Source organism: Rosa chinensis, unplaced genomic scaffold, assembly GCF_002994745.2.
Source record: "Rosa chinensis cultivar Old Blush unplaced genomic scaffold, RchiOBHm-V2 RchiOBHmChr0c20, whole genome shotgun sequence".
In the NCBI taxonomy this organism is placed as follows: domain Eukaryota; kingdom Viridiplantae; phylum Streptophyta; class Magnoliopsida; order Rosales; family Rosaceae; genus Rosa; species Rosa chinensis.
In genome coordinates this window covers 85,588-110,207 of record NW_020126833.1, presented here as the reverse complement: position 1 = coordinate 110,207, position 24,620 = coordinate 85,588, and the positions used below count along the sequence as shown (strand labels likewise).

The window sequence follows — 24,620 nt, the reverse complement described above, 5'->3', positions numbered from 1 at the left end:
TCTATAATTCATTTCACAAATCGCATGGCATCTACATGATCAGAAGAATAACAAAGAAAATGACAAGGGAGACCAAGAACTAGAGATGGGGTACAATCAGTCTTTGCATACTAAGAGACACACGATGAATCAAAGATGAAACTTTTAAACAAGATAAGGTTCAGAGAAACAGAGCTAAAGAAAAAAAGAGAAAAGACACAACCCAGATAATAGATCTGCCTAAAATTAGTCAAATAATAAAAATATATGTAATAATACCAAAACAGACTCCTCCTCCTCCGACATTTCCATAACTTCTCCAACAGTGATTACATGGTTCCAAGCTCACATATGCTGTTGCATTCTCAGCCACATCGCCAGCATAACTCAGGTCAAGAACCTGAACCATTCAAATTTCTGGTATGAAGTTCCATCAACAGCTTCTTGGGATATATAGGTGAATTTACAAAATTCATGTACAATAAAAGATAACCTTTGGCATACTTGAGAACTACAAATTCAAATGATATTAACACAAGATAGTTTAGCCATTTCTTGTTCTCCCAAGTTCTAACTTCTAACAAGACCTTTTTACTCTGCATACAAGCATGAAGACATCAAACCTATGCTAATTTTTTGAAATTTTTTCAAGTGGAAAGCTTCAGGTCTACATCATCAATCATTTGTAGTAAGAACTGAAATAGGAAGAGAATGCCAAAATGCAATCTTATCCAAGCCACTGAACTCAATGCTCCACTGGGTTGTGAAGAAAATAGCAGCCGAAATTTAGTTAAAAGTAAAAAAAATGCAAGAAGTATAAACTCAGAAAGTGTTAGTCCCTTAAAAACTCAGAAAGCATTGGTCCCTTAAAAATTCAGAAGGTTGCATTTATTTATTTATCAATTTTTTTAGAAAGGAATTTCAATTGAAGCGCAAAGATAGCTCAGTGGAAATTTTGTGTTAAGAACAAAGAGGCGGGGCACTTCAATTTGGCTGATCAGGCAGAAGGAGCAGGATTGCCATGTGTTGTGAATAATATGATATGGATAATGTCGGATTGATGAGTATAACAATTTAGTAAAAAGGAAAACAAATAAACGAGAAGTGTAAGGGTTGAAAGAGGGGGAAGGGGGCAAGAAAACTCCCCAATTCTTTAGAAACCAAATGGACATTTAATTAAAACCAACAGACTTCATCACTCACATAGATCCATACACATTTCAGAAGCAAAATAAAAAATAAAAAACAAGAAAACGAAGAGAAGTTTACCTCAATATGTGGTTGGCCAGTTTTAGGGTGAAACCCTTGACCAATGACCTTGCCATCCTTGACAATAACAAAACCCACCATTGATTGGGGCTAGCAGACATGATAGCCTTTCTGGCAAGCTCCACAGACCCCTCATATAAAACCCATCATCTCTTTCTTGTTGCCAGTGTGGACCTGACCCAAACCAAACCACCATGGTTTCTTACACCTGTAAATGATTTAAACACCCTTTTGAACGAATTGTGAAACTGATATTCCAGATTCAACCTCAAAGGTTGGTTGAAAGTTTCTTTAATTGTGAGACATTGTACAGAGTCAAACTTGGGAGTGAAAATCTTTGAAATTGCAATCTCTTTTTATCTGTAAAACCTCAATCACAACTTTCCTAGTGCAGCAGTTTGGTCGAAGTAACTTCACCTGTCAGAGAAATCTAGGGGTTGTTCTCGCCACTTCTATATATCGTTGTCTTCTCTGTAAAACGAATGCAATGTGGAGATCCAATCATTTACTTTTTTGGAAATTGTGTTTGTGCTAATCTAAAAAGAACTAACACCAAAAGGAAAAGAGTGAAACTGATATAAAAGGAGCTTAAGGGAGTACACCCCTAACATCACATGTGCTTGCTGAAGCGTTTCAACAATATCTTTTCAGAATAGATATTTGAAGAAAGGTGCTCATCTTAGCCTCAATCATGTCCAGCAAAATGTGAGGTATTGTTCTTTCTTTTCCATTTTAATTTCAGAAGGTGAATTAAACACTGTTAGTTTTTTATGCATTCAAAATCAACATAACATTCTGAAAATAGTCAACATAAATCAATAAAATAAATCAAATGAATAGATAGAGTGCACAGTTTTGTTTCCCACATAGTAAGCATCTCTGCCAATGCTAGCTCTCTAGCACATAGTGGCTGAAAGCTATTTTGACTCAAGGTTAGTCCACAAATCTTTCTTAACAGTAACTACTAGTAGAACTGAAATTCTGTTATTTTTGCATTTAAAAAAACAAAAAACTTTTTCTTATCAAAAGTTCCTTTGAAAGCTCATGTTTCTTCAATCTTCAGCATCTATAGTGTCGACCAACTTATTACGTACAAGTTTATCACATCTCTAGTCCAGATAATGTCAATCTTACTACAGTTGATGCTAAATCCTGTAAGTGGTAGATGCAATGTAAGCTACTGATATATATAGGTAAAACTAATACAGTATGTGTTCACTTATTATATACAAATCCAAATCTAGCTCTCAAACACGCTCAACAATTCTTGTCTATGCCAGTTGATTTAGATTAAAAAAACTAAAATCCTGTAAGTGGTAGATGCAATATAAGTTACTGATATGCATAGGTAAAAACTAATGTGATGAAGAATACAAGCAGAATATTTTGAAGTCAAGATTTGGAAAGTAGTTCAAATATATCTAGGTTTTTATTATTAGGATTCTTATAATTATTAGGATTATTTCTTTAGGATTCTTCAAGGATATCCCTAGTTATTCTAGAGTTATCTTAGCCTCCCTATATATAGAGGCCTTTGTAGTCTTTTATTGGCAGAATTGAGTTAATAAAAATTGAAAGCTTTTGCTTCTCTCCAGGTTTGTGTGATGCAACCTAACCTTAGGTGTGATGCCTAAGTTCTCTGAATGTGATGCCTAGAAACCCTACTGGTGTGATGCTAGTAGTTCTATCCCTTTTCTTCTTAAGTTTCGTATTCTAAATTCCTTTTCTTTCTAACAATCGAGACTGCTGCAAATAAACCCTAGTTCTACAGTTCTTTTGCTACTTGTCCTGCATCATAATGTCCATTGTGTGAGGAAAAAAATGCAAATAGAAATCAAAAGGCACAAATCAAAAATGCAAATAGAATTCAAAAGACACAGATAAAAATGCATATTTGAGTTAACAACAATCCACGGTTTAACTATGCTGACAGATTTACAAACAAATTGGCAAACAAACTCAAGTCATTAGTCAGTTATAGTACAAAAGGAGAAGAGGACTGCTACAATTTAAAACATCTAAACAAACTCCATGCATGAAATTTATACACTGACCAACACAAGAAAAACAGGTATTGCTTATAATGCCATTCCTGTAGGAGTTCAAACAATAAAGAATAAACTTTTAAGTCAAAAAGTAGTTCAGTTCACACAATCTTTGTTCAGATTTTGTATCAAGTTTGAATTTAGTGACACTTCTAGAGACATTTTTTTTGTTACATTGGGGACCCAATATGTTTGCATCAACAAATCCGCAATATCAAATAAATTTTTCATCTCAAAATCATCATTTATCCCATGCATGAAAAATTAAAGTCCATGAACTTTACCATATATCACCAGACTTTTGAGAAGCTGAGTAGCAGCACCAAGGAACATTGGCCTTAAAGTTAAGGTGCAAAACATCCGGCTGAAAAGCAGCCCCCTTATATGCTAACATTCCGTGGACTCAAGGAAGAAACAGAAGGAGCTAAGACCTCAATTCTGCAAATCTTTGTCTCACAGCATAAGCTAACTTCCACTCACCAGCACCAGCCAACCTGTCCACAACCTTGTGCCTCGTCGTGATATATGGTATGAAGCCTTTCTCTGTCATCCTCATGACCACCTTCCCGGCCAAAATATTCTCACCGGAATCCAAGCAGCCTTTAACCACTAAATCATAGCTCTCAAACCCAACAGGGTAATCCTTCCTTTCTAAGAACTCAATCAGCTCAACTGCTCTCCATATCTCTCTGTTTGCTCGCAATGCTGCTGCTACTTTCACAATAGTCCCCTGCCTCGGTGTCAACCCAACTTTCTCCACCATTTTCTTTATCATATCTAATGCCTCAGAAGTTTTTCTGACCCTGCACATCGCACGAACTACTGTGTCAAAACTCTCCAAATCAGGAACACATCCAGCCCTACTCATGCCCTTCAAGACTTTAACAGCCTCATTCAATTGATCAACATCACACAAAGACCATATAAGGTAGTTACACGTACTACTGTCAGGGTGATATCCAATAGACTGCATCTCAAATAGGGTGTCTGAGACAGACCGAGATTCCTTCCTGCAGTTCACCCAAGCGGACGAGAGGAGAAGACGGGTTTGAGCAACAGGGACGCAACCAGAGCGAAGAGTTCGCTGGAGAACGGCAAGACCAAGAGGGAGAGGATTGGAGGTTTGGAGAATTAAAGACAGGAGGTAGGCATAGGCAGCCTGAGCACGAAAGCGGGGCCTTATGGGGATGAAAGACTGCAAGATTTCATCAACAACTTGCATTCTAAGGCTGTCGGGAAAGGTTGATAGGAACGCAAAAGGATTCGGGTTTTCGCAAGCTTGTCCAAAGGAAACGAGAAGATCAGGAATCTTCTCATAGGCTTTGGCTTCAACCGCAATTTTTACAGCTTCTTGAAGTGAATGCGATGGAGGTATTGAGTTAATAGAGCGATACTTGAGGAGACAACAATGTAAAGGAAGAAGAGATCTGCAAAGCTTTGCCGATACAATTGCCATATTCTACTCAAGGCATCAATGTTTACACAACAGTTGCAGCATCCAGATTACAGAAGTAACCTGAAAACAAGATTAACCAATGCAATAACCTCCATATTAGATAGCTAGATAAGGGAAGACATAGCTAAACTTTCACATATTCCCCTAATTCAGATTCAATTTTGAAGAGGGATAAAAAATTCAGTACATAAAATAAACTAAACAGTTTTCGCAAACGAACACAGTAACAGAATCAAGAATTCTACGGAAAAAAAAGGAAGAAAAAGAAGAAGAAGAAAATCCAAACCTTGCGAGAGACTTGAAAAACCTGCAAATTCATTCTGAGAAGATCAGAGTTTCTTAGAAATTCTGAAATGAGGGATTTGGGGATGGGAGGAGTGTACTTTAATAGATACTGCTATTACGATTTTAACCCCGTACCAGTATGCTTCTTTCGTCTCAAAGTTTCTGTTTTCGAAGACTATTATGGTAAATTCAGTTTTTTTTTTAATTTTTTTTTTCACAGTTGTTTATGTTGCACACAAGGTGTTCGATGAAATGCTTGCGTAAATTCTTCAAATTGGAATTATGCAAGCAGTGGTAATGTCAGGTGATTCCTACTCTAAAGTATTAATTAGTTATGGTTTTATATGCCAAAGTAAAAGTCATTTGTTTATGTGTAAAACTGAGTTTTGACCAATGATTTATAATTAATTAAATTTTTTTTTTTTTTGGAAAAGGATTTACATTTTCTTTTAAGGTCAAAGATTAATAAAATTATTGATAAGGCGGCATCGGACGGGTCAACTGGAAACCTAGGTCACTTTCCAGGTGCTGATTCTATCTGAGAAAGGGGTTGCAGGGTGAGTCCTGTATTACACAGAGTTTACCTTGCATTCATATCGATGACCACACACAATTAATGTACCTCCACCACCTACGAAAAGCTGACTTATATAATTGTCCAATTTTTCAAGTTTATTTACTTTTATTGTTTTGTTTGCAGGCTCTTGAAATGGCAGGTTAACTACAGGAAATGAAACATATATCGAGGAAATGGTTCCATTTTTATCGTTTCGTCCAGTCAATGGTGAATGGTGGTTTGAGTGGATTACTGATTTTGTTTTATAGACTGGAGTTTTTGCTTAGTTTTTCAGATGCTGGATGTAGACATGTAGACTGACCTCCTGTTTTGTTTTCATCTTTGGAACTGCTTCCAGAATTTCCAATAGAAAAAACTGCAGACTGGGGATCATCATGCTATTATTAACATTGTCCCCAGCTCTTCCCTAACTAGACAACTTTCTTGGAGCACCATGCTCTTGTGTAATACTCACAGAAAAGGAGGGAGAAATAAAGTCACGCCTTTTTTTGATCAGCAAGCAATAGCCAGTAGTGTTGATGTAGCTTCATTATGCGAAATTGCCAGCTGCAATATCATCGACGCCTTTTTTTTTTTTTTGGGACAGAGATTGTTTTCACTTAAAGCTCGATCAGTTCTTGCCTATTGTAAGCATACCTAAGAGCTGCATGTTATCCCAACCAGTATGAAGAAAATTACCCATAGAAGAACTGATTGCAATTTGGTGCCAATCTTTAGGTTTTAGATCAGTACAGGGGACTATTGATACATCAGCAAATTGGAATGACAGGCTAGGTTTTGTTGTTGTGCCTTGGTCTGATGTAGTCATATAGGTAACAATACTTCCACTAAAAGTGGCTCCAGGATGAATTGTAGTTGGTTTACAGTTTGATTAATGCATCTGGGTCGTAGTTGTTTCCTCAAGTTGATGTATTATCAGATTAGGATCATAACCATTTCACCAGATCAAAATTTTAAACTATTGATAATCTCACATGTCCTATCTATATTAATTACTTTGTTTGTTAATACATCGAACAAATTAATGATAAACCAGTACTAGTTTCTTGGCACTTGCCACCGGATTAGTTCCAAACTCCAAACAAGTTGATATAGTTTATCATATCACATGAGTTCTTTTACCGCAGGCCTGCAGCCTGCTTGCATTGTTTGAAGTCCTGTATGTTAATGTCAAATCTCCCTCATCTTGTACTATAACGCCAATCACCATTTGGCAAACTGTTAACCAAGCCACAACAAGCAAACCCTTAATTATTCATAAACCTTGAACTCCTGCACTGAAATTGCTATATATATAAGTGCTTGAAATGGTAGGCCATCACAAATCCATTGATATCGATCACCTCAAGCTCTTCACTTACTCGAAACTAAATATGGAGAATAAAAGGAGTGTAGCGATTCGATTTACCTATCTTCTTGGCTTCATTTTCATGTTTCATCTATCACTAGCAGTACTTGCTGATGAAAATGATAGTGTACCAGAGGGAGAAAGTAGCATGCAAACTTACATTGTTTGGGTAAAAAAGCCCGCAGACGAAGTTCCTGCACTATATTCTCAAGATTTAGAGAGTTGGTATCAGACATTTCTGCCGGAAAGTACTATTGCAAGCTCAAATAAGCCCAGCATTCCGCGAATGGTTCACTCATACAGCAATGTGGCCACTGGCTTTGCAGCGAAACTGACACTAGAGGAAGTGAAAGCAATGGAAAGAAAGATGGGTTCGTGCATGCTCATCCAGAGAGGTTTCTGCCTTTGCACACTAGTCGTAGTCCAAACTTCCTGGGGCTGCAACAAGGGTTCGGACTTTGGAAAAGGACTAATTATGGTGAAGGTGTGATCGTAGGAGTTTTGGACACTGGGATATCTCCAGATCATCCCTCATTTAGTGATGAAGGAGTGCCACCTCCTCCGGTGAAATGGAAAGGCAAATGCGAGTTCAAGTTCAATGGTACGACAGTGTGCAACAACAAGCTTATTGGTGCAAGAAATTTCCAAGGTGGGAAAGAAACAAAAGAAGTCTGTCCATTTGGTGAAGAAGGCCATGGCACTCTCACTTCTAGCATAGCTGCTGGAAACTTTGTGAAAGGCGCCAGCGTGTTTGGAATGGCAAATGGCACAGCATCTGGCATTGCACTTTATACTCACTTGGCCATCTACAAGGTCTGCACCGAGGCAGGTTGTGCCGAAAGTGATATGCTAGCAGCTCTTGACACTGCTGTTGAGGACGGTGTGGATGTGCTCTCACTGTCCATAGGTTTTGCTTCCTCGGTTCCTTTCCATCAAGATGGGGTTGCTATCGGTGCGTTTGGAGCAATTCGAAAGGGAATTTTTGTCAGCTGTTCAGCTGGAAACTCTGGCCCTTTCTATAGTTCCATGTCAAACTGTTGAGAATATTATGTAATTAGTTGAGAATATTATGTAATTAAGTATAGAGATACTTGTATCTTTAGGAAATCATGTACAGGAGGATTATGGCTTTATCTGTATCCCTAGATTATAGGAATTCCTTGTTGATCAAGGTTGTATATCTGTATATATTGGTGATTATCAATAGAAGGAAAACCAATTCAGTCACAATCATAATTCTTTTATGGTATCAGAGCAGGCAACGTCTTGACTCTTCTTTCTTCTGCAAAATTCTTTTGCAGCCTTTATCCTTCTTTGTTTTTTCCCTAACTCTTCATGGCTGGAGACGATATCCTTTCTGAAACTCCCAATGGTGGCAGCGGCACCTCCTCTGATGAATCTGCAAATCCGCTATTCCTCCATTGAAAGAAGGAGAAAACAATGGACTGAATAGATAATTTCATTAACTCAGAATCGTGTCCTTTATACAAGTGTGATTACAAAATGTCCCTACAAGTCTGGAATCTATTAACTACCTAAAATACATACAAGGAAGGTTACAGCTATTGTACAAATCGTATGATAGAGCAATCTGCAAGAATAGGACAGATTATGACAGATCTGCAATATTATGGTAGATCACTTTCCTTACACTCCCCCTCAAGTTGGAGAGTGGATATCTTGCACTCCCAACTTGCGAATCATAGGGACAAAGACATCTTTCCCCAAAGGTTTAGTAAGAACATTAGCAAGTTGATAAGCTGAATTCACATACCTCGTGGCCACAGTACCATCTAGAATTTTGTCTCTAATGTAGTGGCAATCCATCTCAATATGCCTAGTTCGCTCATGGAATACAGGGTTGGCAGCAATATGCAGTGCAGCCTTGTTATCACAAAACAGCAGAGCCGGTTCAGAGAGAGATAGATTTAGATCTCTAAGCAAATAACGCAACCAAGTCAGCTCACAACACGTTCCTGTCATAGCACGATATTCCGCCTCTGCTGAAGACAAAGATACTGTCTTTTGACGTTTTGACCTCCAAGAAATTAAGGAAGGTCCAAGAAAAACAAAGTATCCGGTGGTAGACCTTCTAGTGACAGGGCATCCCGCCCAATCAGAGTCACAATAAGCCCTCAATTTCAGATCATTGGTGGAAGAGAAAAACAGACCTTGTCCAGGAGCGCCTTTTAGATAGCGTACTACTCTCAAAGCTGCCTCCCAATGCATTTTTCTTTGTTGATTCATGAATCTGCTAAGGACATAGACTGCATAAGTGATGTCAGGGCGGGAAACAGTGAGATATATAAGCCTGCCAATTAACCTCTTGTACTTTCCAGGGTCTTTGAGCAAATCACTATGATCAGACAATTTTAAACCCTTTTCCATGGGAGTATCCACAGGTGCAGCTCCAAGTAACCCTACATCTTCAATAATCTCTAGAGCATACTTACGTTGACATATAAAAATTCCCCATTTGGAAGTCGAAACTTCAATACCAAGAAAGTACTTTAAGTCTCCAAGATCTTTGAGACGAAATTGACTATGTAAGAAAGCTTTAAGTGCAGCATTAATCTCCAAATCATTTCCGGTAATCAATATATCATCAACGTAGATCAAAAGTGCAGTAAATGAATTCCCATGCTTTCTAGTGAATAATGAATAATCAACTTTAGATTGGACGTACTCGGCTGACCGTACAGCATCAGAAAACTTCTCAAACCACTGCCGTGAAGCTTGCTTTAAACCATATAAGGATTTATGTAATCTGCATACCAGGTTCTCCTCCCCCTGTCGCCGAAGACCAGGCAAAGGAGACATGTAAATTTCCTCCGATAAATTGCCATGGAGGAATGCATTATTCACATCCAATTGATGTAATGTCCAACCCGAGCTGCAGCCAAAGCCAACAAACATCGAACAGTAATGATTTTGGTAGTAGGAGAAAAAGTTTCTTGATAATCGACCCCTTCTAACTGAGTAAACCCTTAGCAACCAAGTGGGCTTTATACCGCTCCACAGAACCATCAGCCTTGTGTTTCACCTTATAAACCCAACGACAACCAATAGGGACCTTACCGGCCGGAAGAGGAGTCAGGGTCCAAGTTGTGTTAGCTTGAAGAGCCTGTAATTCAGAAAGCATGGCAGCCTGCCACTCAGGATGAACGATAGCCTCAGAATAGGAGCGGGGCTCGAAAATGTTGCTGAGGTTGGCCGTGTAGGCAAGGTGCTGCGGCAGATTCCGATGATAGAAAACATAATGGGCCAAGGGGTAGTGAGTACCGTGGACAGGATCGGGCAGCAAGGAGGGCGATTGGTCGGAGGGGAGGAGCAAACATGGTAGGTGAGGCGGTCCGGTGGGCGAGCGTGACGGCTGGAGCGACGGAGAGGAGCAGGATCCGGATTGGGAATAGGCAGATCCGGATTGGGAATAGGACCGGTGGGAAGAGAGGAGGAAGGAGGAGGAGAAAGCGGTGCTGGAGAGAGAGGAGGATCAGGAAGGATGGCCGGAGGATTAAGGACAGCGTCGCCGGCCGGAGGATGGGTCGGACGACGACGGGAGTAGGTACGGAAAGAAGGTGGTGGTGGAGGTGATGAGGGTGGTGTCGGCAGCGGAGAAGAAACGGGGTCAGAAGGAGAGACGGAAGTGGAAGAAGATGGAGACGAAGGAGATGAAGGACGGGGAAGAGAAAAAGAGAAGTCAACGTCAGAGGGCAAGGGAATAGGGCCAGGTTGGTGGCCCAATGAAGAGACAATAGAACTGGGCTGAGTGGAATAAGGGAAAATATGCTCATGAAATTTTACATCGTGACTAGTAAAGACCTTTTTGCGGGATAAATCAAATAACTTGTAGGCCTTTTGACCGATGGGATACCCGATGAAAATGGACTGAATGGCACGTTGATCGAATTTATGAATGGGATGAACGTTAGTGGCATAAGCTAAACAACCAAAAACACGGAGGTGGGAGAAAGAAGGAGGTTCGAATAAAGAAGTTCGAAAGGAGTTTTGAAAGAAAGAATGGGAGAAGGTAAGCGGTTGATGATGTGGACTGCGGTAAGGGCACACTCCCCCCAAAATTGAGAAGGGAGGTGTGCTTGAAATTTGAGTGCACGAGCCACTTGAAGAATGTGTCGATGTTTACGTTCCACAACCCTATTTTGTTGGGGCGTGTAAACGCAAGAATGTTGGAAAACGACACCATTATCATTAAAAAAGGAGCGAAGGGATAAGAATTCACTACCATTATCACTACGGAAAGTTTTAATGTGAGAATCAAATTGAGTGAGAGCATAGCTAAAAAATGTTTAATGAGTGATTGGACTTCATCTTTATGGCGCATTAAAAATATCCAAGTAAAACGTGTATAGTCATCAACAATGGTAAGAAAATAATGAGCACTAGAAATAGAAGGAAATCGATATCGACCCCAAATATCACAATGAATAATTTCAAATGGTTTGACTGAAGATATGGTACTAGTATTAAAAGGTAGGCGACTCTGCTTGGCCAAAGGACATATATGGCAAGCATTATTAGACGGAATGGAAACATGCAAAAAGTTCTTAGCAATGAAGCCTAAACAAGATGATGACACATGACCTAAGCGGTTGTGCCATAAATCGGTGGAGGTGACGGTAAGATGCCAAGCTGGGCGTGCGGTGGAAAAGGAAGGATTGTTTTTGGAATTCTCCGTCGCTAATGCCATCAAATAATATAATCCGTTGCGTTGTTCACCCAAACCAATCGTCCTCCTTGTAGCCAGATCCTGCAAAACACACCAATATGGGTAGAAAGTCACTGAACAATTCAATCCTCTGGTCAATCGACTAATCGATAATAAATCGACTTTAAATTTAGGCACAGAAAGCACATCATGCAGATAAAACATGGTACTCAGTGGTATTGATCCTTTTGCAACAATGTCAACTTTATCTCCACTAGGCAATAAACTGGTGGTAATGGGCATTTATTATTTTTATGCAATAATTGCGTAGAAGAACTAATATGATCAGTTGCACCGCTGTCAATGATCCAATTGCGGGAAACAACTTTAGACAAACCTGGTTTTGTCACAACATTAGCTTTGGAACCTGAGCTGGCATTTGAATCGGGCTTCAAAGTCGGATTACTAAGGGCAGCCATAAACTGTTTAAACTGAGCTTCAGTGAGAGTCACCGTCGGCCCATTACCATCATCACCTGCTTCACTAACCTGATTTGCTGAAGGCATTGTCGCTCTTGATTGCTTCGAAAAACCGGTGCCCTGCTTTGCTTTAGGATGACCTGGGGGATACCCAATTAATTGATAACAAGTCTGTACCCAATGACCCTGATCTCCACAGTAGGTACAATGCGGTCTCCCCTGCCGGATCCTTGACGTCGTTCGGTGTCAATACGGCGTCCTTCCTGGGACCCAAAACTACGATCTGGACGTTGGTTTTGGCGATCACTCCTCTCAAAACGTCCCCTCTTTCTGAATTGTAATTGGATCTTCCTGGATTGCGCACAGCCATCGCGGCGCTAGAGGATTCTGCAGTGGGATGAGAAGCACAAAGAGAACGTTGCTTCTCATCTTGAGCGACCGCTGCATATGCTTTACGGACTGTTGGCAAAGGAACCATCAAAAGAATTTCTCCGTGTACTGAACTGTAAGTATCATTCAGCCCCATCAGAAATTGCATGAGTCTTTGTTGTTCTGCCTGTGGTCCACGAGATATCTCGGAATAGGTAGCTAGTTCATCCCATAGGCTTTTCAATTTTGTATAATAGGCTGAGACTGACAGCTGTTCTTGTCGGAGACAGGCGATCTCTCGCTGAATTTCAAAGATTCGTGGGGCGTTACCTTGAGAGAACCGTTCACGAAGGTCTTCCCATACTTCGTGTGCGGTAGGATAGTAGATGACACTGTCACTGATTTCTGGATCTACTGTGTTAATGATCCATGAGTGGACCATATCATTGCAGCGTGACCAAGCAGCATAGCCTTCTGGATCGGTCTCTTCTGAAGGGGCCGTTATTGTACCATTCACAAAACCCAGCTTGTTCTTGGAATTCAGAGCTAAAGTCATAGCCCTCTTCCATCCTGCATAATTGTCTCCATTAAGAGGTTTAGAGACTAGGACTAGCCCTGGATGATCTGAATGATGGGTGTAATAAGGATTAGAAAGTTCTGATTTTGACATTTCGGATATAGGAGGATTAGGGGAATCGGCATGTGACTTGCCGTGGTTTTTTGAAGGTGGAGGATCATCTTTAACCATGTTGGTTGGGTTGATGAGAGGCTAGAGAGCAAGCTGCACGAGAAGATAGAGTGCAGCAGGGAAGAAGAAGCGTCAAGATCTAGTCCTGCTCTGATACCATGAAAGAAGGAGAAAACAATGGACTGAAGAGATAATTTCATTAACTCAGAATCGTGTCCTTTATGCAAGTGTGATTACAAAATGTCCCTACAAGTCTGGAATCTATTAACTACCTAAAATACATACAAGGAAGGTTACAGCTATTGTACAAATCGTATGATAGAGCAATCTGCAATAATAGGACATATTATGACAGATCTGCAATATTATGGCAGATCACTTTCCTTACATCCATCATTCAGACCATCCCGGTCTCATCCTTGTCTCTAAGAAATTGACAGGAGACAATTACAACTCATGGTGTCGCGCCATGAGGATCTCCTTGAGTGCAAAGAATAAGACCGGATTCATCACTGGTGCAATCAAAGAACCATCTGCAATCAAGAAACCAGAGGAGCATGCTCTATGGCAGCGATGCAACGACATGGTCTTGTCCTGGATTCTCAATTCTCTTGAACCAGACCTTGCTGATTCGGTCCTCTCCTGCACAACACCTCATGCAATTTGGGAAGACCTCAGGGAACGCTTCGCCTTGGGAAACGCCCCACGTATCTTCCAGGTTCAAAGAGACATCTACAAGATTGAACAAGGCCAATTGTCAATCGCTGCTTATTATACCAAGTTGAAAGCACTTTGGGATGAACTTGCCTCATACAATACAGTGGAGAATTGTACTTGTGGGGCACAGAATGACCGCACCAAACTCATGCAATTCCTTATGGGCTTGAATGAATCGTATGCAGGTTACTCGTGGTCAAATTTTGCTAATGAATCCATTACCTTCTGTGAGATAGGCCTATGCTTCAGTAACTCAGGAAGAGAAGCAGCGAGAACTTGGTGTTGCTGCCCTTGCTCCATCCAATGCAGCAGTAATGGCCATTTGTAACAATCCTAGGCCAGGATTGATACCTCGTTACAATCCTGGCAATCAAGGCAGCAGTTCTCGCAATTGCACTCCAGTTCAATGCACCTATTGTAACAAATTTTATCATACTGAGGAGACTTGTCATAGGAAACATGGCTTTCCACCTAGTCATCGGCTCTATAAATGCAATCCACAACAAGGAAATCGACCTCCACCACACAATGATGCCTCTGCTAATCATGTTGATTGCACACCTTCATTTAAGGAGCTGCAAGTGACACTTCCCAACCTGACTGAAGATCAATACACTCAGGTTATTGCTGCATTGAATCTGAAGCCACCAACTCCTCAGGCTAATGCCACTTCTGCTACAGAGTTTGCTTCAGGTTTGTCTATGGTGGATCCTAATCGATGGATAATCGATAGTGGAGCAACTCACCACATTATTAATGCACCACATCTTTTTACTAGCCACAAGAATGCATCTTTTCCTTCTGTTTCTTTGCCTAGTGGAGCCAAGGCAAACATCACTATGAAAGGGTCAATTACTATTAATAATGCAGTTTTGCGGGATGTGCTTTGTGTTCCCTCATTCGATGTCAATTTGATGTCTGTTGGACGCACTATAGATGATTTGCACTGTTCAGTAGCCTTTTTCCCTTCTTGGTGTATTTTGTAGGATTTGGCTACGAGGATGATGAATGGTGTGGGTAAGCGACGTGGAAATTTATACTATCTTGTGGCGTTGTCTTCCTCCATTCCTACCACACATCCCTTTGTTGGTCACATCACCATACCATCTGATCATTGGCATTGCCGCCTGGGACACCCTTCTCCTGCTTGTTTACGATTTCTAGCCAAGCATTCTCTTTCTTTTGATTTTGATTCTAGTCATAAATGTACGGTTTGTCCTTTAGCTAAACAGACCCGCCAACCTTTTCCTTCTAGTTCAATAAAAACTTCTCAATGTTTTTCCCTTATTCATTGTGATATTTGGGGACGTCATAAGACGCCTTCTCTTAATGGTGCTCATTATTTTTGACTATAGTGGATGATTTTCTCATTTTACATGGGTTTTTCTCATGCATCACAAAAGTGAAACGCATCGTTTACTTCGACATTTTTTTGCCTATGTTAAAACTCAATTTAATACCCATGTTCAGCAATTTCGTTCTGATAATGGTACTGAATTCCTTTCTTTACGCAACTTCTTTCAAGATCAAGGAGTCATTTTTCAGCATTCTTGCGTTTACACACCTCAACAAAATGGTGTTGTTGAGCGCAAGCACCGACACCTCCTAGAAGTTGCTCGAGCTCTTCATTTTCAATCTCATTTACCTCTTCAATTTTGGGGTGAATGTCTTCTCACTGCTGCCTACACCATTAATAGGCTGCCCACTCTTTTACTTCACCAGAAAACTCCTTTTGAGGTTCTTTATCATACACCTCCTGATTATTCTCGAATGCGTGTTTTTGGCTGTATCGCTTTTGCCACTTCTGTCACTCCTTCCTCAAAATTTTCTCCACGTGCTCATAAATGCATTTTCCTTGGCTATCTGATTGGTCAGAAAGCATATAAGTTATATAATCTTGAAACCAAAAAGATTTTTACAAATCGTGATGTTATTTTTTTGGAGGATACTTTCCATTTTCAATCCTCTTCTCAAGGGATTTCGTCATCTTCTCCTCCTTCCTTCTCACTTCCTGTTCCTATCCTTGATAGCACCACCTCACACCAACCACCTCTACCACCTCTAGCTCTAGAACCTGCGTTGCCCAGGATTGATACCTCGTCATCACGACAATGGTTTGCTAAATTTACTGAGGCGATACTTTCTGCTGGATTCACTCAATCAAAGGTCGACTATTCTCTCTTCATTCAGAAGGTTGGTAATTCCCTTACAGTATTGTTGATTTATGTTGATGATATTCTCATCACTGGGAATGATCTGGACTCTATTAAGGCTCTTAAACAGTTTCTACATACCCACTTTAGAATTAAAGACTTGGGTGATCTTAAGTATTTCCTTGGGATTGAAATTGCTCGTTCAGGAAAAGGTATATATTTGTCCCAAAGGAAGTATGCATTGGAAATTATCGAGGATACCGGTTTTTTGGGTGCCAAACCTGTTGAGTTTCCAATGGAAGAAACAAAATTGTCAAATAAGGGAGACTTGCTTAAGGATCCGGCAGCATATAGGTGTTTGGTTGGCCGCCTTATATATCTCACCATTACCAGACCTGACATTACCTATTCAGTTCATGTTTTAAGCAGATTTATGCATGAGCCACGTTTACATCATATGGCTGCAGCACTTCGGGTTGTCAAGTATTTAAAGTCATGTCTTCTTTTGCATAGTGAAAACGATTTAAGTTTGAGAGCTTTTTGTGATTCTGATTGGGCGGGTTGTCCCATTACTCGCCGTTCTACCACTGGCTATTGTGTGTTCCTGGGAAAATCTCTTATTTCATGGTGCACCAAAAGGCAGAAAACAGTATCTTTATCAAGTGCTGAAGCTGAATACTGAGCTATGGCAGGTACATGTTGTGAGCTTACTTGGTTGCAAAACTTGTTTGCTGATTTGCACATACCTATTGCCAAACCTGCCATGTTATATTGTGATAATCAAGCAGCTTTACACATTGCTGTAAATCTAGTTTTTCATGAAAGAACTCGTCACATTGAGATGGACTGTCACTTCATTCGTGACAAGATAGTTGATGGGTCCGTTCGCACTAGGTTCGTTGGAACCTTGCAGCAATTGGCAGACATTTTTACAAAAGCGTTGGGCAAAGAAAGGTTTAAGAATTTGTTGCACAAGTTGGGAGTTCTTGACATCCACTCTCCAACTTGAGGGGGAGTGTTGAGAATATTATGTAATTAGTTGAGAATATTATGTAATTAAGTATAGATTTCTTGTATCTTTAGGAAATCATGTACAGGAGGATTATGGCTTTATCTGTATCCCTAGATTATAGGAATTCCTTGTTGATCAAGGTTGTATATCTGTATATATTGGTGATTATCAATAGAAGGAAAACCAATCCAGTCACAATCATAATTCTTTTACAAACGAGGCCCCTTGGATTCTCACCGTTGGAGCAAGCACCATTGACAGAAAAATAAGCTCAACAGCACAGCTTGGAGATTCTCCAAAATATTTTTACCCTGGTGAATCTTTATTCAATCCTAAAAATTTTAGCACTTCACCATTGCTACCTCTTATTTATCCAGGTGCAAATCCCAATAACCAAACTGAGTTCTGTGCCTTGGGATCTCTTGTAAATGTTGAAGGGAAAGTAGTGGTGTGTGAAAGAGGTGGAGGAGTGGGAAGAACTGCCAAAGGGGAAGAAGTGAAAAAAAGCAGGAGGTGCTACCATGATTCTAGTGAACCAAATCACTGATGACTATAGCACCTTAGCTGACGCTCATGTACTTCCAGCAACAAATGTTGGTTTTCAAGCAGGTTTGAGTATCAAAACCTATATAAAATCAACAACAACACCTATAGCCACAGTCTATTCTCCACGCACTGAAATAGGAGATACACTTGCTCCAATGGTTGCTTCTTTCTCATCAAGAGGACCGAGCATAGCTAGCCCCGGAATTTTGAAACCTGACATCATTGGTCCTGGTCTTAATATCCTCGCTGCATGGCCTGTTTCGGTGGATAATGTCACAACATTTGACATTCTTTCAGGTAATAATCCTAAACACAATAATCTGAAAGTTAACGGAGTAAGGTTGATCATATTTTTTTGACACAACCAGATATTAATTAATATGAATAATTAATAAACAGGTCATGTTTAGCTAGTATCAAAACAAAGCACATAAGTGACAATTAGCTTGATTTGATTTCAGGTACCTTAGTGTCATGCCCACACCTAAGTGGCATTGCAGCCTTGATCAAGAGTTCACACCCGGACTGGTCACCTGCTGCCATTAAATCGGCCATTATGACAATCGCTGATATGCTAAATCTCGAAGGCATACCAATTGTTGATAGATCAAATATCCCAGCAGACATCTACAGCACTGGCTCAAGCCATGTCATCTATGACATAAAACCAATGACCCGGGGATCATCTATGACATAAAACCAGAAGATTACATTCCTTACTTGTGTGGTCTGAACTACATAGACAATCAAATAGAGATGATCACCCAACAAAGAGTGGACTACTCTGAGGTAGGAGTCACAGCTGAAGCGCAGCTAAACTATCCTTCATTTTCTATCACAATAGGGTCCTATCAAACTCAGAATTATACAAGAACTGTGACAAATGTTGGCCCGGCTTATTCAACCTACAAATCGGAGATTTTGAAACCCGAGAAATGGGGTGTGAGTGTGAACATGATCGTGACTCCTTCGGTGCTTACATTCACAGAGGTCAACCAAACCATTACAAACAATGTGGAGTTCTCCACACGACTAGCTGGGCAAGATGGTTCATTTTCACAGGGATATTTGAGATGGGTTTCTGACAAGTATTATGTATATAGCCCGATAGCTGTCATCTTTCACTCTTGAAGTCAACACTTTGGCTAGAAAAAAAAATGCATAGAAACTCAATTTTCATAGAAAGTTTATGTACCCTTCAAAAGAGAGACTAAAAGATGGACCCCATACATCTGATTGAACAATTCTAAAAGGGAGTTACAGATTTTGAAGTTGAAACAGATCGAAGAAGGCAACTTTGTGAATTTAACAGATAAGCAAGATTCACAAATGACTTTACAAGAATCATGAGAGGAAGAAATTTTACACTAACTCACTAGACACTAATGTATTAGAAATTTAGAAGGATGTCCCGATATCTGATGCCAAAGTGATCGGGAGACCTTATTTCCATAAAAAGTATGTGGAGAATGGGGAAAATTCTATGATACATATCCATATCTCATACACACATTTATAAATGTGACAACAAATTTGTTGTCAAAGCAGTAATGTTGAGTCATATTTTGTGTAATCTTAGTTCTAATAATGGTAATCACACCACATACGACCTTGTTACAAGTTTTTGAACAATTTTGTTGTCAATGTTGTAATTTTTGTTTAATTATATGTAAATAGTGTAAATGAATATGGTAACTTTGTTCTCAATATTGTAATTTTAATTCAAATAATTATAATTTTTGTTCAAATATATGTAAAATGAGTGTATGATAAACATCACAGTACCATAGTTTGTCTCGGAGAATGGTAAGTTGGAGAAGACTTTGATAAAACTTATGTGTATACATGAGGGGATAGTTCTCAAAAGTATTTTCCTAGGATAAAGTTATGAAACTTCGATCTATTTATGTGTGCTTTATTTCCATGTAGGAATGATAATCCATGCCATTCCTACCCTATAGGAATTTCTTTCTACAGTTAATTAGGTCATTAGTTTCATCCATTTCTTCTGTGTATGCATTGATAGATTAGTTTCTCATATTCTTCTGTATGAATACATCACACTAATTCCTTGAACTAAAACAACTGAACTTCCAAACACCAAAGTAAAGTCATTATATCCATAATAAACTGGAAAGGACTCCATTTAATTATTGTACAGTCCAAGGGGTTGTTTTATAGTGTCATAGTCATACTAAAGAAGCATTCTACCTAGTTATGTTTGTGTTCTCATTCTTGGATATGAATGAAGAGTATATATGATTCTATTGAAAATAAAATAAAATAAATTTCAAAATAAAGGAAGTAAATATCATGATATACAAACAAATAGAAACTAAAAGTAATGAAATTAACTGCAGTATGATAACAAAAGTACAGAGCCCTTTGTCATTAATTTATGGGGAAATGATCATTTACCTGATTTTAGGCTAAAAATTGCCCACTTGCTCCACCAACTGTTTTTTAACCCCATTTACCCAAAACATTCTAAGAGATTATTTCCCTAATATCCAATTAATTCTTTTTATTTATTTTTGGGATTTTTTTGCCCTCTTCTTCTTTCTCACTTAGAGAGAGAAGTCGTCCTCCACCTTGCTATGCTCCGGCGACCGGTGATAGGACTCCGGCGACCGGTGACCGGAATCCGGCGATCGGCGACCAGAATCCTGCGACAGGTGACCGGAATCCAGCTCCCGGACTGGTGACCGGATTCCGGCGTCTGAATTTATTGTCCCCTAATAATACCCAGTAACCTTATTATTGCACCCCAGTAATTATATTATTGCCCCCCAATACTCATATTATTGCCTCCCAATAATCATATTATTGCCTCCCAAAATCATATTATTTCCGTCTAGTGAATTGTATAAACTCCCAAAACCAAAATGAATACATTACAGACACAATTGATCATATTATTGCCCCTCAATACTCATATTATTGCCTCCCAATAATCATATTATTGCCTCAATAATCATATTATTACCCTCCAATCATCATATTATTGCTCTCAAGTGAACCAAAATGAATACATTACAGATACAAAAAAAAATTAAAAAAAAAAAACTCAGGATACCAAAAAAAAAAAAAGTCCGGGCACCCACTTCTTCTTCTCCTCCCATCTTTGACTTCGACGGTTGCAGATCTCCCTTCTCCGACTTCAATGGGTGAGGCCCGAGACCCATAGCAGAAGCAGTGAAGGGAATTGCCATGGACAAATAATCAAGTTATAAGACAGATTGAAGATGGGTGAGGCCCGAGACCCATAGCAGAAGCAGTGAAGGGAATTGCGAAGAGCATCATAAGCAGAGCAGTGGTCTACACCAACCTGTTATCGGCCTTGCCGTTGACGATAGCCTCGCCGACGCTCTGCATCTAGACTTAGTTAAACTCCGGTAGCTCCAACCGGAGCTTTAGGGTGATTCCGGAGTTCGACGCCGCACCGGAGGTGAAAAGAGAGCTTCAGGCAAGATCTGGAGTTCGAGGCCGCCCCGCCGGTGGAGAGAGAGAGCTTCAGGCGTGATCCAGAGTTCGACACCGCACTGCCTCACCGGAGAGAGAGAGCTTCAGGCATGATCCAGAGTTCGACGCCGCACTGGGGGTGCGGATGGGGAGAGAGAGAGAGAGAGAGAGAGAGAGAGAGAGAGAGAGAGAGAGAGAGAGAGAGAGAGAGAGAGAGAGAGAGAGAGAGAGAGAGAGAGAGAGAAAATAGATCGAAGAGGGGGGGGGAGAGAGAGACTGAGAGGAGAGAGCGAAAATTTAATAATAGGGGCAAAATTGTCAAAAGATGTTAGATTGGCTAAGTGGGGTTAAAAAACTCCTAGTGGAGTAAGTGGGCAATTTTTAAGCTGAAATTGGATAAGTGGTCACGGCCCCTTAATTTTTAAGCCAGCCCTGATCTTCCTAACGGTACTAACATCTGTCTTAAATGATTTTTCCAGGACAACATCACGAATCTTTGCTTTGTTGATGACTCGAAGACGACAGATGATCAAGGGCTGCAAAGGCTTAATCTTGATTAAATTTGAACCACGAGAGGTCACACGGCCAGTATGACTTTGATGGCTAATAAATCGGTACGTGTGCTTGGTGCTTGTTGATTCTCCTTGAGTTTGACAACTTCTGAGCTTGTAGGTGATTTCTCTTGTTTGTCTGAAGTCGGTGAGGTGAAGGAACCGGCTATGCATTGATGACATAGCAATAATCAAATTTCGTAAATATGTAATTAAATCAATTAGTTTTAATTCGTTGATTTAATTACCTTTTATTTAAGGAATATGCCAATCAAATATGATTTGATTTAATACTTGATTTCAATAAGAATTAAACAATTTAATCTGATATTTGTATGTAATACTTGATTTCAATCAGAATTAATCAATTTAATTTGATCGATATTTGTATTTAATGCTTGATTTTCATCAAGATCAATTAGTTTAATATGATTGATCCGTTTTAATGCTTAACTTGAGTAACAACCAATCAGCGATAAATTGACGCTTCGACGTCATTCCATCAGTGGACCACTCGTGTTTTGACATATGTCATCCTTGGAGCTCACATAATTTTGGTGACGTACGAGCCACATGTACCATTTGTGGGATCCATGTACCAACTAAGCTTGTTTGGTCAGAATTTCAAAGATTGACTGATTTATTTAATGAATTTTATTTTCATTAATTTCTTGTGTCTACAGAGATATCTGAGGCCACTGCATTCCGGAGTCCTCGCTCGCATGGTTTGCCTAATCCCCCCCTCCCCCCAAACACAAACACTTGTATCCCCCTTTCGAAAGTACCTCGACGATGATGTGATGTCAGCCTCAGATAAAAATTAAGTTAATTACTTGACTTTTTTTTTTTTTTAATAATGGGGGTAATTACTTGACTTTTTCAAACCCAGTGTTACACTAATCGATTTAGGGTTTTCTTTGTTGAACTGAATCAATCATGCATGTAGCATGAGGTTAGTCCTCCCCGATTCATCGGAGTCGTGGATTTGGAAACCCGAAGGTGCCGTGGCCTTGAGTACATTACTCAATTATTCGTTGACAAAATCGCACACGTGCTTTCCTTGAAACAAAAGATCACTCGTATTCCTATGCAGGACACTATCATGACCAGCAATTTTGTCCCCTTTTCAATTACTGCAGAATTTACATTCATGATTGTGGAGCCTATTCTGGCCTCTTCTTACAATCAAGTTGACAATCCCCTTGTCAAGGCTACTAGTTACGAGATGTGATTGGAAAAGTCACTTTCAAGCACATAGTAGAGCATCAAGGAAGCCTCAACCATCATCTACTGGTAGGTTTATATAGCTTCCATCGTTTTTTGCTCATGATATATAACTATGTTTGTAGTCTATACATTTGGTGCCAGTACATATTAAACTTAATCATCTTGCAGATTGTACTCTAGGAGGGGCTAGGAGGTGCATGCGGCATGACCTGTTAGGACTTTCAGATAAGTGAGTCTTTTTATAGTAGTTTAATTTTATGTTCGAGAGAAATACATCCTTTTGTATATGGTTCACTCATCATACTTGTTTAGATGGCATAGTTGTTCCACCTGAGGTTAAAAAAGTTCTTGAGGACTGTAAGGCAGAGAAACGAATGATTGCTTTGGCAAGTAATTAGTAAATATATATAAGTACTGTAGCCTGCATTATTGTGGATTAATTAGTTTTTGATAGTTTCCGATCCTCATCAGATTCTTTACATTGATTGCAGACCATATTCTCAAGGTGTTGTCCAATGCTACAACGTGAGCTTAGTTGTAGGAAAGAGGTGATTGAGAATATGAGATGCTCTATTCCATTTATTGTGTTTGTAATATTTTCATTAGAATTTCTGGAAGTGCATTGGGGGATTAAGAATTAATGGTTCTGATTGATAATATGAGCTATATATAGTAGAATGAAAATTAACTAGGGAAAGGTTTAGGTTGGACATCTAGGGTACTGCTAGTTTGTATAGGACTTCAATATTCAATGAGCAAACACATGTATAGAAGATGTTCACCAACATGGGGTTAGACAAATGTATAATAATTCACCAGAAAAATAAAAGACAAATGTATAACAAATTAATTTCTTGGTAAGTATGGATTGAAAGGTATTTTGCCCTGACAGACACAGACACAGAGTCTATAGCTATACTTTTAGAGGATTGTTTGTTAGAATGGGGTATAGAAAAGATTCTAACAATCACCGTTGATAATACTTGGGCAAATGATGTTGAATTGAAGGAGTTAACTAAAAGGATTGATAGGTGATTGGGGTGTCACTATGCCAAAATCCTTATCAGACGACAGACAGAAACTGTTGTCTGATTTGGAGTGCCACCGTTGTAGAGCGAGCCGTTGTCTGTTGAAAATTCAGACAACGGTGGAACACAGTTGTCTGATAAACAAACAGGCAACGGGTATGTGTTATAACTGTTGTGTGATGGCTCGACAGATAGGTCAGCAGATGCCATGCGCAGCTGCGCAGCAGTTGAAGCGCTGCCTTCAGACAACAGTGCTTGGTTTCAAGCTGTTGTATGTTAAGCATATCAGACAACATACTTTTATTTTTTGTGTTGTCTGATTGATCCTCAAACTTCAGTTCTTAGACTATATCTGTTGTATGATCAACATTTGGGACAACGGAGTTCAATTGCAACTGTTGTCTGATTTAGTTTTTGGACAACAGAGTTCAATTGCTTCTGTTGTGTGAGTATAAATTAGAAGAGACTGATTTGTTAAAAACTGATGTGTGATATGAACGATTGCAGTGTGTTTGTCCCAATTTTGGCCATTCAGACAACGGGCAGTTGTCATTATATCTCTATTCTGTTGTCTGATTATTTGAACATCTCATTCCTAAATTAAATTGTACATTCATTTGGTCCATTTACCAAATGAACAGTAGTTCATCAAATATAAACATTGCCAACCATCAAATATAAACTTTGCAAACCACTAATCATTGAAGTCAACATTTCAAATAAGAAAAGCATTCTAGTGCATGCCCATCTACTTGGGACATCA

General features: G+C 39.6%; 1 protein-coding gene and 1 pseudogene across 2 annotated transcripts; one reads left to right on the top strand and one right to left on the bottom strand.

The window, feature by feature from the left end:
• Positions 1-127: 127 nt before the first annotated feature.
• Positions 128-5,138, bottom strand: LOC112181285 (pentatricopeptide repeat-containing protein At1g06270). 2 transcript variants are annotated; one of them, XR_002928745.2, is made up of 4 exons: positions 5,036-5,138; positions 3,578-4,809; positions 1,249-1,719; positions 128-379 (listed from the first exon to the last, which is right to left on the bottom strand). XR_002928745.2 is itself a non-coding variant. In XM_024319703.2 (2 exons), the coding sequence occupies exon 2, from the start codon at positions 4,747-4,749 to the stop codon at positions 3,718-3,720; it is 1,032 nt and encodes a 343-aa protein (XP_024175471.1). In that variant the 5' UTR covers positions 4,750-4,809; positions 5,036-5,138; the 3' UTR covers positions 3,350-3,717. The 2 variants fall into 2 exon arrangements, 1 of the variants encoding a protein (XP_024175471.1); XM_024319703.2 differs by lacking the exons at positions 128-379; positions 1,249-1,719 and having other exon boundaries at positions 3,350-4,809.
• Positions 5,139-6,918: 1,780 nt separating this feature from the next.
• On the top strand, positions 6,919-18,720 carry LOC112181281 (annotated as a pseudogene).
• Positions 18,721-24,620: the final 5,900 nt, after the last annotated feature.

Bases quoted from the DNA above. Each gene is read 5' to 3' on its own strand.
- LOC112181285 (XM_024319703.2), bottom strand. From the start codon at position 4,749: ATGGCAATTGTATCGGCAAAGCTTTGCAGATCTCTTCTTCCTTTACAT.